Source organism: Euprymna scolopes, chromosome 30, assembly GCF_053919585.1.
Source record: "Euprymna scolopes isolate OS-2025 chromosome 30, ASM5391958v1, whole genome shotgun sequence".
NCBI lineage: Eukaryota > Metazoa > Mollusca > Cephalopoda > Sepiida > Sepiolidae > Euprymna > Euprymna scolopes.
In genome coordinates this window covers 45978528-45989935 of record NC_136511.1, presented here as the reverse complement: position 1 = coordinate 45989935, position 11408 = coordinate 45978528, and the positions used below count along the sequence as shown (strand labels likewise).

The 11408-nt window shown below is 35.8% G+C and overlaps 2 protein-coding genes across 2 annotated transcripts in view; both read right to left on the bottom strand.

The window, feature by feature from the left end:
* The window catches only part of LOC145254789 (folylpolyglutamate synthase, mitochondrial-like), a 102931-nt gene extending 91818 nt beyond the window's left edge, over positions 1–11113 (bottom strand). Inside the window, exon 1 of the mRNA XM_080113576.1 lies at positions 10658–11113. Coding sequence (XP_079969702.1) covers positions 10658–10828 — 171 coding nt within the window. The 5' untranslated portion in view covers positions 10829–11113. The remainder of the gene's footprint in view (positions 1–10657) is intronic.
* Positions 3266–4814, bottom strand: LOC145254601 (uncharacterized). The gene has a single exon (XM_080113208.1). The coding sequence runs from the start codon at positions 4502–4504 to the stop codon at positions 3524–3526; it is 981 nt and encodes a 326-aa protein (XP_079969334.1). The 5' UTR covers positions 4505–4814; the 3' UTR covers positions 3266–3523.
* Positions 11114–11408: the final 295 nt, after the last annotated feature.

The window sequence follows — 11408 nt, the reverse complement described above, 5'->3', positions numbered from 1 at the left end:
AGGAACTAATACACTTTCTAAAAAGGATTTATATGAACTTTTAAGTGCCTTCAGTAAGTTAAACCTCCCCCCCCTCTCTTTTTCTTCCTCTCTATCCTTTTGAAATTGTTACGATACAAAGATTTCGCTTGTAAGCCAGATGGACAACTCTTGGCAGCCAGGAGATTACAGACGTTTTCTGATCAGGATTTTCACTTTAATAAAAATCATTTCTTTCAAATTGATTTTCTTTTTGTATATCCTTTTCTCTCTTGAATGTTTCTTTATCTTTATCTACATTGTAGGTATCAAGGCGCACAGAGTAGGGAATAACTATCCTACATTTGAAGATATTTGGAGAATTGTTCGGAAATATCTCAAATCGTAGAGTTCTGTAAAAATAATGAAACTTACCATTGGAAAGTGGGCAGCATTCCCAAGAAAACATTTTCTTCTAAGTTCTGAAGTTAAGAAACCTTCCACTCTGGAAAACTTCTATATCAAGTCTTTTAAGGTTGGTTATAAGTGTAACTTTTGCAGAAACAATAAACCACAAAAGTTATTGTTGTAAATCCTTTCCTGCTCTTGCAGATCAGCTGAGAAGGTGCCAGGAGATTGGGTTAATGCACGAGCCCATTTCATAAAGAAAATACCTGTTACTGTGATAACAAAGAATTTGGCATGCGTTGGCTGAGTAACAAAGGGAGGGCACTGCAAGGTGCTGTGCCAATTCTTTGTGGGCTCACAGACAGATTTTAATTCTTGTTGGCGTTTGAACAGCTCGTCACTACTTCCTGTAATCGAGATTACAATCATCTGGTGAAAGTGTGTCTTAACTGCTTAATCGATACTGGCAGTGAATGGTCTTATTTGTCTGGCGAAATGTTAAATAGATTTTCAAATCTTAATGTTCCCATGAGAGATTGTATGTTCTCGATCCAAACCATTTTTAGGGGAAAAAAATAAAGCACTTGAATGAAGGAAGTAAACTTTGGAATGAGATTTTTCAGATTCACGTCATTCTGTGCCATTTTTGGTGGACGCTAGCGTGGACTTTTCATTTCAGGTTGACGGATTGAATTATTTGATCGGGGATCTAATGAATCAAAATGTAAAATTGGCAGCTAATTTCTCTGAATTGAGAAATGATATGTTGCCAGTGTATGGTCTACTGGGTGTGGATGTGCTCAGATTTCTGGGACCTGTGAACCATAATAGTTTTAGAGAAGGCCATGTGTGAGAATTTCCCCAAGGAATTGCCCTATTTGGTGATATATTGGATTTTATATCTTCTCAAACCGTAAACAAAGCGGAAAAGTTGGGGTTAAATTATGCCCATGTCATTAATGAACATTCTGCTTGCGACCTCACGTATGTATACTTTGTACTGGATTTTACGTCCGTGTACAGAGATCCGTTGAGTTGTTTTGAGGAGTCTTCGATTGAAAGAACTGTAGAAAAACTGTAGTTTAGGAACTATCTGTATTGTTAAGGAATAAGTCAGTGATTTTGATAAATGTAAGGTAGAATCCTTCTGTTCCTCAACTTGTTTTGTGGATAACAGTTATTATGACAGTTTGCCTTGGAACGATGATAAATTGAAGTCGGTGTCTTCTATCATCCGGTGTCATTGTCAGTCTTGAATCATGTATCAAAGAAGGTGATTGAACAGGCTTTATGTGATGATTATTGTTGGGTCCTTCTTAGATCCGGAAAGGGAAGGAATAATTGAAAGAATTCTTGTTAGTCCTGATTTTGGCAACTACGTATGGATTCCTCATCGACCTGTTCTCAAACAAGATTTGCAATGTACCACCAAGATCAGACTGGTGTTCAATTGTTCTTCTAGAACCGATGGAAAGCCTTTGTTAAATGACTGTGCATATTCAAGTTGTTGCAATATTTTGGAACAAGAATGAGGTATGATCCCACACAGTCGGACGATTCTACTTATAAACGATGTTGCTAGGAACTGACGAATCGAATTAATTCACGTTCTGCTACCAACCAATCAGAAACCAGAATTGCTTCATAAATATTAAATCTTTTCTGGAGCAATTTCACATGTTTTTTTCGTCTTGACACGGTAAGAATATTTTGCTTTGTGGAACTGTCTACTGCAAACAAGTCACCTCTCAGGACTTGTATGGAACAACAAACCATCGGAAACTGTTCTGTCTACTGCAAACCAGTCACCTCTCAAGACTTGTTTAGAACAACGAACCATCTGAAATGTTTCTGAAACTAAACATGGCTTACACTTCTAGACAAGTGTTAATCTGTATGCTGATATGTTAAAATTACTTTTTTGGTTCCGGACAGACCAATACGTTTTATTGATCGATATCGGGAAAGCCTTTCTCATGATTTGATTAGATGATGAATGCAATAAAAATTGATTCTGCTTCTTTTTAAGGCTGGACAATGAGTTGATATGTTTTAGATACAATACTCTGATATTTGGGCTTTCATACAGAGTTATATAATTTGATATCATATGGAAAATATCCTTGTAGTCCTTGCAAGGAGATGCTACTTGGCAACTTCTACATGGACAATTTGATAAAAACACATAAATCTGCTAACATTCTGTTGCAGTTGTATTTGACTGCTGTTTCTGTCATGGGGGAGGGTTGAAGAATTGCTGTAGCAACAATGATATGCTTGCTGAGTGAATGTTGCAAGATGACAACTTTTCTTCTCATGGTACTAAGAAAGTGCTTGGCTAGCTATATAAGCCCTCTATAGAAAAAAATGTAAGTAATTTCTTGCATCTTCTAAAAAAGATATTTATCTCTGAATTCCTTTGTGTTTGATCTCCTTGGATTGACACTTTCTATTACTATTAAAGATAGAATCCTTCTTAGTAAATCGTGCAAGTTAAAAGTATCTTGGGACCAACCGGTTCCGGACCAAGTAAAGATAAGATACCCTGTAGCAGAAGACGAAGATTCGTGCACATTTCAAGTGACACCGGTTGTTCGACCTTGACATTGGCATTGGTTGTTTGTGAACACATCAAATAGCAGACATGGTCGAATGTTTGCGAGCAAGATTTTTTTAAAATATATTTACAAAACTTTAATATTTAAAAGAAAAAATGGTACTTCTGCAGTATTTTACCCACCGATTTCACAATCTTAGCCGAGCGTTGACGAACGCTTTCGGCGTTAACGCCGACGAAAGCCGAGAATTCGGAGCTACAGTGCAAGAACGCTAAAAGTATGTGAATAGCAACAACATTACAAGAAAAAGATATCACACACAACAAAATGGATAAAATTAATACAAAAAGTTTGGATAAAATAAATCACAAACACTTACCGTAAGTTTTTTTAAAGTAAAATAAATTTATTTTGTTGAATATTTTTTTTTTGGTTCATTTTGTTTTCCGATAGCTTTTTTTTTGGGGGGGGGGGGGAAGCAACAGTAATAAACACTTCAATGTTTTTTTTTGTTTGTTTTTAACAAAACGTTATTAAACAGTAACAACAATGTTTTTTTGTTTTTTTTCAGTAATGTTTGTAGGGGGGGGGGACAACAATTACTGTTTATCTTTAGTTCCGACTGGAAGATTTTCTACTGACTGTAGAGGCAAAGTAGGGAGCAAAGGGTTTTCAGAGGATGTGGAAAGAAGCTCCTTCCCAACCGGGTAGCCTTCCGCGATTTGATTTATTATGGAGACAAAAGGGTTGTGTCCAAATTTTTGTCTCCACATAAATTCGCATAAATATGTTTCCAACAGCTCCCGGTTGGTACCGCATTCTCGCTTGTTTCTCTGTTTGGCTTCTTTCCACATCCTCTCGACGTGATTTGTGGTCGCCTTCGTAATTGGATCCACGAAATGGAGACTATGGTTTACAGTTAGATGTGAAAACCCTTCCCTCCCTACTCTGTTATAGGCTCTCCAACAGTCAGACATGACCGTTGTCCCCGGCAAGATATATTTTTTAATTATTGGAAGGAGGGTTTCAGCGTTTCTATTAGGTACCGTTACCAAGAAACCCTCCTTCTCAGCGGGGTCATAGCCGCCGAAAACCCAGAGCGGTTCAACGAGTCTGCCGATGTTATGTTTGCGTCGGTTGAAGACAGACTCGTCTATCTCGACTGTGTGGCCTGGGCCTCCGATCTGCCTAGGATGCCTGCGTAAATAATCTAGGCAGATGTCCCGTAGGAAGTTCTTCCAGTCGGTTATAGTATGAGATGAGGATATCCCACATTCCCGGCGGACGTTCTTCTCTGTAGCCAACTCAAAGGCCCACAGATATATCAGTTTTAGTATCACTTTTATGGTCAGCTTGGAGGCCATGAAAAACGTCCCGTGTCGCAGCGAAATCCATTTTCGACAACGCGTATTCCTACACCTCCACGCAAAGCCGTCTTTTACTTGGTCCCTTTTTTTAAATTCACACTGTGTCTGGCATTTTGGACAGGCGACCGATGTAGGAATTAATTTTCTCTCCTGGCAAAACTCAACGACGGCTTCAGTGGAGTGCAAGGTTATTTCCAGCAGTCCTAGGTTCATATTTCTTCCTTTTTTTTTTATTATCACTAAATTAAATAGCTGAAATGAAAGGCTGTGTATTTTTACTTTGAACAATAAAATAACTGAAATGAAACGCTATGTGTGTAATTTCAATGAAAATTATTCGTCTGCTGCGCGTTCGTTTTAAGCGCCCTGATTGGCTGATAGAGTATCGTACCGCTCGCCATGTTCCGGCGTTTTCCGACGGATGTTGATCAACGCTCGGCTAAGATCGTGAAATCGGTGGGTAAAATACTGAAGGAGTACCGAAAAAATATATATTTACAAAACATGCTTTTTAATATCAAATATTTACAAAACTTTTAAGGATTTATAAAAAAGTTTTTTCTATTCACACAAAACTTTTTGATGTAAGTAACAAAACGAACGTATTTAAACAAAATATATTTAAATAAATGAGTGTCTTTCTGAGTGCTTTTATTTTTAATATATTCACAGAACTTTTTAATAAAACTAATAATAGTTATAATTATGATAAAAATAAAGAAATAACTAAAATAAATAAAAAGAATGAGCTATATTAATCACAAAACATTAAAAATTGATATTATAACTGAGAATTTCGGACGCTGATCTCCTCTATTAAAAAATACATATTTTTAAAAACTTTTAAATAAAATTATTTTAAACCAAACTTTTTAATAGCAGAAACAAATATAAAATGGCTGACTTATTCGGATTTTTGCGAATGTTTTGCGAGTTTTTTTCGACCAAGATTGATTTTTATGTACAGTGTATGTATGTGTGTTTTCTGTGTGCGTTTTTAATATGATTCAATATTTATTGAAAGTGCAATGTATGTCGGTGGTCAGTGAAGAAGAAATCCTTCTAGACCAAGGCAATTTTTATGCATAATAAAATCACAAGCATATGCAACAAGTATAAACAATCGAGATTTTAAAAATATTTTATTCACGTCTTTTTATAACTTTTATTTTTATAAAGATGAAATGTAGTATCACAAGATACAAATCTTTATAACTTTTATCTTTATTAAAAAAACAAAAAAACTTGCTATTTGCTTACTTCACAAGGGCAAATTAAATACAAGTAAGTTTTAGCATCTGAAATTCTCAGTTAATGTTTTGTAATTAATAAAAAGAATTCTTTTTATTTATTTATTTATTTTTACTATAATTATTGTTATTAGTTTTATTAAAAAAGTTCTGTGAATATATTAAAAAAAAAACGCACTCAGAAAGACACCCATTTATTTAAATATATTTTGTTTAAATACGTTTGTTTTGTTACTTACACAAAAAGTTTTGTGTAAATAGAAAGTTTTTTTTTAATCCTTAAAAGTTTTGTAAATATTTAATATTAAAAAAAAAAAATGTTTTGTAAATATATATTTTTTCTTTTAAATCTTAAAAAGTTTTCTAAATATATTTTTAAAAAGTCTTGCTCGCAAACATTCGACCACGTCTGCTATTTGACATGGTTACAAACAACCAACGCCAATGTCAAGGTCGAACAACCGGTGTCACTTGAAATGTGTGTAAATCTTCATCTTCTGCTATGGGGTATCTAATCTTTACTTAATCACCGGTTCCTCCTGATATTTTGGTTGACTGGAATAAGCTGTAGAAGGATCTAATCAATATTGATGATCTTCAGTTTGACCGATTCTCAGTAGATTCCAATTCTTCGGCCAATTTGATAGTTTTTTGTGATGCCTCGAATCTGGCCTATGGAATAGCAGTTTATTTATATCAGCATAATGAAGCCAGATTGATATTTGCTAAGGCAAGAGTGATATCTTCCGTTAAGAGGATTTTGCCCACCTTGGAGCTGTTAGCTGTGTATTTATGCATGAAGCATATTACTGTTTCGATGAAAATATTTCCTTTAAAAGTGCTCGATTCTGTGATCATCGCGGTAGATGCACAAGTGATCTTGTCTTCGGTTTTATCGAACTCTATCAACACAAAATGTCAGTTTGCTCATAATCATTTAAAGGACATAAAAACGATGGTCAAAAGTTTTTGTGATAAAGGTTTAACTGTGAAGTTTAAATATGAAAAGACGGGAGATAATCCTGCTGACCTTATCACAAGAGGTATATCCTTGAGCAAATTTAAAACGGTTTTCGAGCAATGATTGTTTGGGCCAGAATGGCTGAGGGGAGATAACCTGGACTAGCCTTATTATGATTTGAATTCTCTTAATTTTGCTGGTCGCATGTTGATTAACATGCTCACTGGTTGTGAATCTATTGTTCAAGGTAGCTCTATAACCGAAGTAGAGAAAGATTCTCTTTGTTGAATAAGCTTGGAGTTTTAACTGTAGTTTTCCGATTTATATCGAAGTAGAGGTGTTAATCTCGACTCTGGCCTTAAGGCAGGATTGTATTTGCTTAGAATGATGCAATGTCTGTTCCTTTCTGAGGAAAGGGATTATTTGTTAGGGTCTAACGGTGGTGAGACTCCTCCTTTGGTTTCCAAATTTAATTTGTTTTTGGGAGAAGAGGGATTGATTCACTCCTGAGGTTTAACTGATCAATCTACTTATTTTTCTGAGGACATCCTTCATCCTGTTCTGCTTCCCAAGTCTTGTCATGTTACCATTATCATTATAATGGATTCTCATGTCAAGTGTAAACACCTTGGAATTGTGCTACCCTTAGCAAACTCGGGATTTTGGATACCCAAAGATAGACAAGCTATTAAAATGGTAATATCTATTTGTGTCATTTTCAAAAAATACAAAACTCTTTCCTTTAAATATCCCAAGGTTACAAATTCACCTAAACATTGTGTTAATCTCGTTAAACCCTTCTTGCATACCAGAATTGATTTTACTGGTTATGAGGGTGACAAAGTAAAACAAAATGTGTATTTTAATTTTCACTTGTTTTAGCGTGGGAGTTATAAACTTGAAACTGTTGTATGATATGACCACTCAGTCTGTGGTTTTGGCATTTGTGAGATTTTTCAATGTCTATGGAGTTCCGTCCCACATTTATTCAGATAATGCACTGTCCTTTGTCATGGGTTGCGATTTTGTTAAACAAGTTTATTTGTCTGATGAATTTGCAGGGAAGTTTGTATACTCATCTAATTAAACACCGAACATTACCTTTGTATTTGGCTTGGTATGGTGCTGAATGGGTCATCAAAAATTGCTTTTTTAAGGTTATAGAGCATTAAGAAGTTGAATTATTTACAACTTTTAATTGTTCTGTCAGATATACAGGGATCTGTTAACAATCAACCTTTGACTTATCGTTGTTCTGATGATTCTGGTTTGGAAGTGATTACCTCAAATGCATTAGTGCGTCCTTTCTATAAGAATTCTGTGTTTTTGAATTTGGAAAATGATTGTTTCCAGGATCATCCTCCTAGCAGGGAGAATCTTATTGAGAGTTTGGAATGTAGGGATGAATTCCTGAATTGTTTTAAAAGGCTGTGATATGAGCAGCCTTTTAAACAATTCAGGAATTCATCCCTACATTCCAAACTCTCAATCTTTTGAGTTTAAAAGAAATGTCTCAGGATCTTTATCAGGCTGACTTTGAAAATACTATAATGTTGAGAGATGTCGTTTTAATAAAAAATCCCACAACAGCACATCCTTATTGGTCACTGGGAAGGGTGGTTGACCTAACCCCTGGATCGGATGGCATGGTTCGGTTTGTCTTGATTCGAAAGTGTGATGGCAGCACTCAGGAACATTATCTGAAGAATTTGTGTCCTATGGAACTCGATAACCCACTTGCATCAAGCTTCTTCTGACGTTGATGAGGTAGGTAATTCTTGCTGCTCGAAAGTTAGTCTGGATAAGGAAAATATTTGGTCTAGACCTGTAAGGTCTGTTAAATCGTTAAATGAACAAGTGAAGAATGCACAGTGAACGAAGCATAAAAAAAAATGACAAAGTTCATCATTTGCCACCCTCCCATTTAGCCCCAAAAGTCTCCAGAGGGCGTCAAATCCTGGTGAAAATGAACAAACGGTGCAGCTTTAGGCCTTAACATATGTAAGTTTTCCCGGAAAATCCGTTGTTACTTTTTTACTCATATCATGTTTAATGTTTGTGCAAAATTTCCAAAAATTCCAAGGCGTAGTTATTGAGAAAAGTGTGGACAGATGAATGGATGCATGGACAAGGGTGAATTTACAGGTCCACCCTCTTTTTGTTGGGAGACCAAAAAAATCCTGAATTTGTTTGGTATTAAATTTTTTTTTTTGTTTGACGTTTTTTTTTTCTTTTTTCTTTTCTTTTTGGAAGAGTGTGGAAAATTATTTCCACTATATTATTTTGTCCCATCTTTCTCTTTTCTTCTTCTTCCTTCTCCCTCTCTATGTTTCCACTGTTCCTCTTTTACATTGCGTGATTCTGTTCTGACAGGGCATCTTACCGACAAGACAGGTTAAATATGTCCAAGTTAGCTGACATATTTTGTCATGGTCTCGGGCAAGAAAAGAAGATTAAAAAGCTTCACGAACAGCTTTTCTGTCTTAATTAGACATTAGAATAATTGGAATATGTGGCAAATTACGAAGACATTAATAATCCCAGGATAAAAAGGAAAACACTGGATTCGTCGCTGTGGTTTCTAGTTATCTAAAACCCTGTTTCAGTCTTTGGCTCTGAAATATTAACTTTTATATCGCTTTTCCTCTATAAGGGGAAGATTATAAAAGATTGTTATTTTGGCCAGGATGATTTGTAAATGTTGAAAATACTACCTGCAAAGATCTTTGACTTAAGAAACAAACTAAGTCTAATGGAAGAACGGATACTGCTTAAAACAAGGAAATGGTGACGATTGTTTCTAAAAAGGACCTTGAGTAAAAAAGGAACTAATACACTTTCTAAAAAGGATTTACACAAACTTTGAAGTGCCTTCAGTAAGTTAACCTTGTCTCTCTCTCTTTTTTCCCCTTTTCTCTACCCTTTCAAAAATGTTACAATACAAGGATTTCGATTATAAGCCAGATGAATAACTCTTGATTGAGATTGTCGGACTGACTTCCTCATCTTGGTTGTTATCGTCACAACGTTTCGGCCGTTTTACCCTCCAGCCTTCATCAGGTGTTTTGTATCGAACTGGGGAGCCGTTTGTTAGGAGTCTCGAACCCAACCCTTTATTATTATTATGGGGGTACCATGTTCGGACTCCAGCTAGGCTCTGGGACATAGTTACTGATTCTCTGTTTTGAATGTTACTCTTCACTGCCTTCGTTCAAAACAGAGAATTAGCAATTATGTCCCAGAGCCTAGCTGGAGTCCGAACACGGTACCCCCGTAATAATAATAAAGGGTTGGGTTCGAGACTCCTAACAAACGGTTCCCCAGTTCGATACAAAACACCTGATGAAGGCCGGAGGGCAAAACGGCCGAAACGTTGTGACGATAACAACCAAGATGAGGAAGTCAGTCCGACAATCTGCCAATCAGTGCGGGGTACTTGTACAGTTTAATCAAGACATTAAAAAATGAAAATATCGAAAAAAGGTTATATTGTACGTATACGTTTTGAACTGAAGATCTCCGACAAAAAAGTTTCACTTAATTTGAACGAGTAGTTTTTTTTTTTGTTTTTTTTTATAGCGAAAAAACACGTTTTTATGAGAGCGCGTTGAAGACAGATATCTTGGATTTTTAAAAAAATTTTGTTTGAATTTTAGAAAGGCCACGGGGAGATAACTCCAGTTAAAGCGCCGACACTCCCTCCCCATCTTTAATACTAGCTTTTCTTCCTAAAAATCGAACCTTTTGCTCGGTATCATAACAAATTGTTTTTTCGCTGTAAAAAAAACTACTTGATGAAATTAAATCAATTTTTTTTCGGAGAACTTCAACTTCATTCCATAACGGATACGTACAATTTAAACATTTTTCGATATTTTATGTTTTAATGTCTTGGTTAAACTGTACAAGTACCTAGCGGGGTCGGGGTACCAAAAATACATAAGTACTAAAAACATATAGTGCGGGGGGGGGGGATTCTCATTCAGATCCACCATCGTTTTTTTCCAGAGGAAGTAATACCCGGGAGGACCGCAACCCCCCGGTCAGACTCTGAACAGAACTACACTCCAACTATGAGAAGCTGTTGTTCAAAATAAAAAAAAATTAAAAAATTAAAAAAAAAAAAAAATGTGGTTTTGCTTTTATTGTGCTTACTTTGAAAGATTTCGTAATGTCGAGTGGATTGGGTCTGTACGCAATCTTCATGCTGTGATGTTGTGCTGTCTTTGCGTTGTTGCGGAAAATCTGCTGAAGAAGCAAATAAAAATCAGTTTGGCTTAATATTCTTTTAAATTCTTCAAACCAGTAAACCAGTTCGCTTTGCATTTCAAAACACAAACGTTCGCAATTTCGGCTCCCGTTCGTCGTAAAAACGGGTCAACAGTCTTTGAAGAAGCATTTCCAGAATTTGCGATTAATAATACGTTTTTAAACATCATTTACAATTGTTCAGTTCTTTTTTTTTCTCTCTTATTCTCTAAGATAGTTGAAAACAAAACTGTTATAACACTTAAACTACAAAAACAAAAACGATTTCATATTTATAATAAGAAATCGCACGTGAACGACATTATAACATGTTGCCCTTTAGAAATCTAAGGGAGATAACTCACAATTTGTTTTGCAAAGGGAAATAATTCAGTAACTTATTTTCTTATACATAGTACTCACCACTTATCAAGGCCCGGAGGCCACTCGGGGATAAGGGCTATTGCGTGTATAGTAATCTATGGGATAATATCGTAGTAATCGTTAGTAATGGAGATTTGATAAAGTGTCTTACTTAAAGGGGCGGTTTATCAGGAATTTGTTAACGTTGGATTTGAAGACATCCAAGTTGTAGTCAGGGGGGAAACAGGCAAACGGAAGAGGGTTCCACAGGCGTGCACTTCTAAGAAAGAAGTTT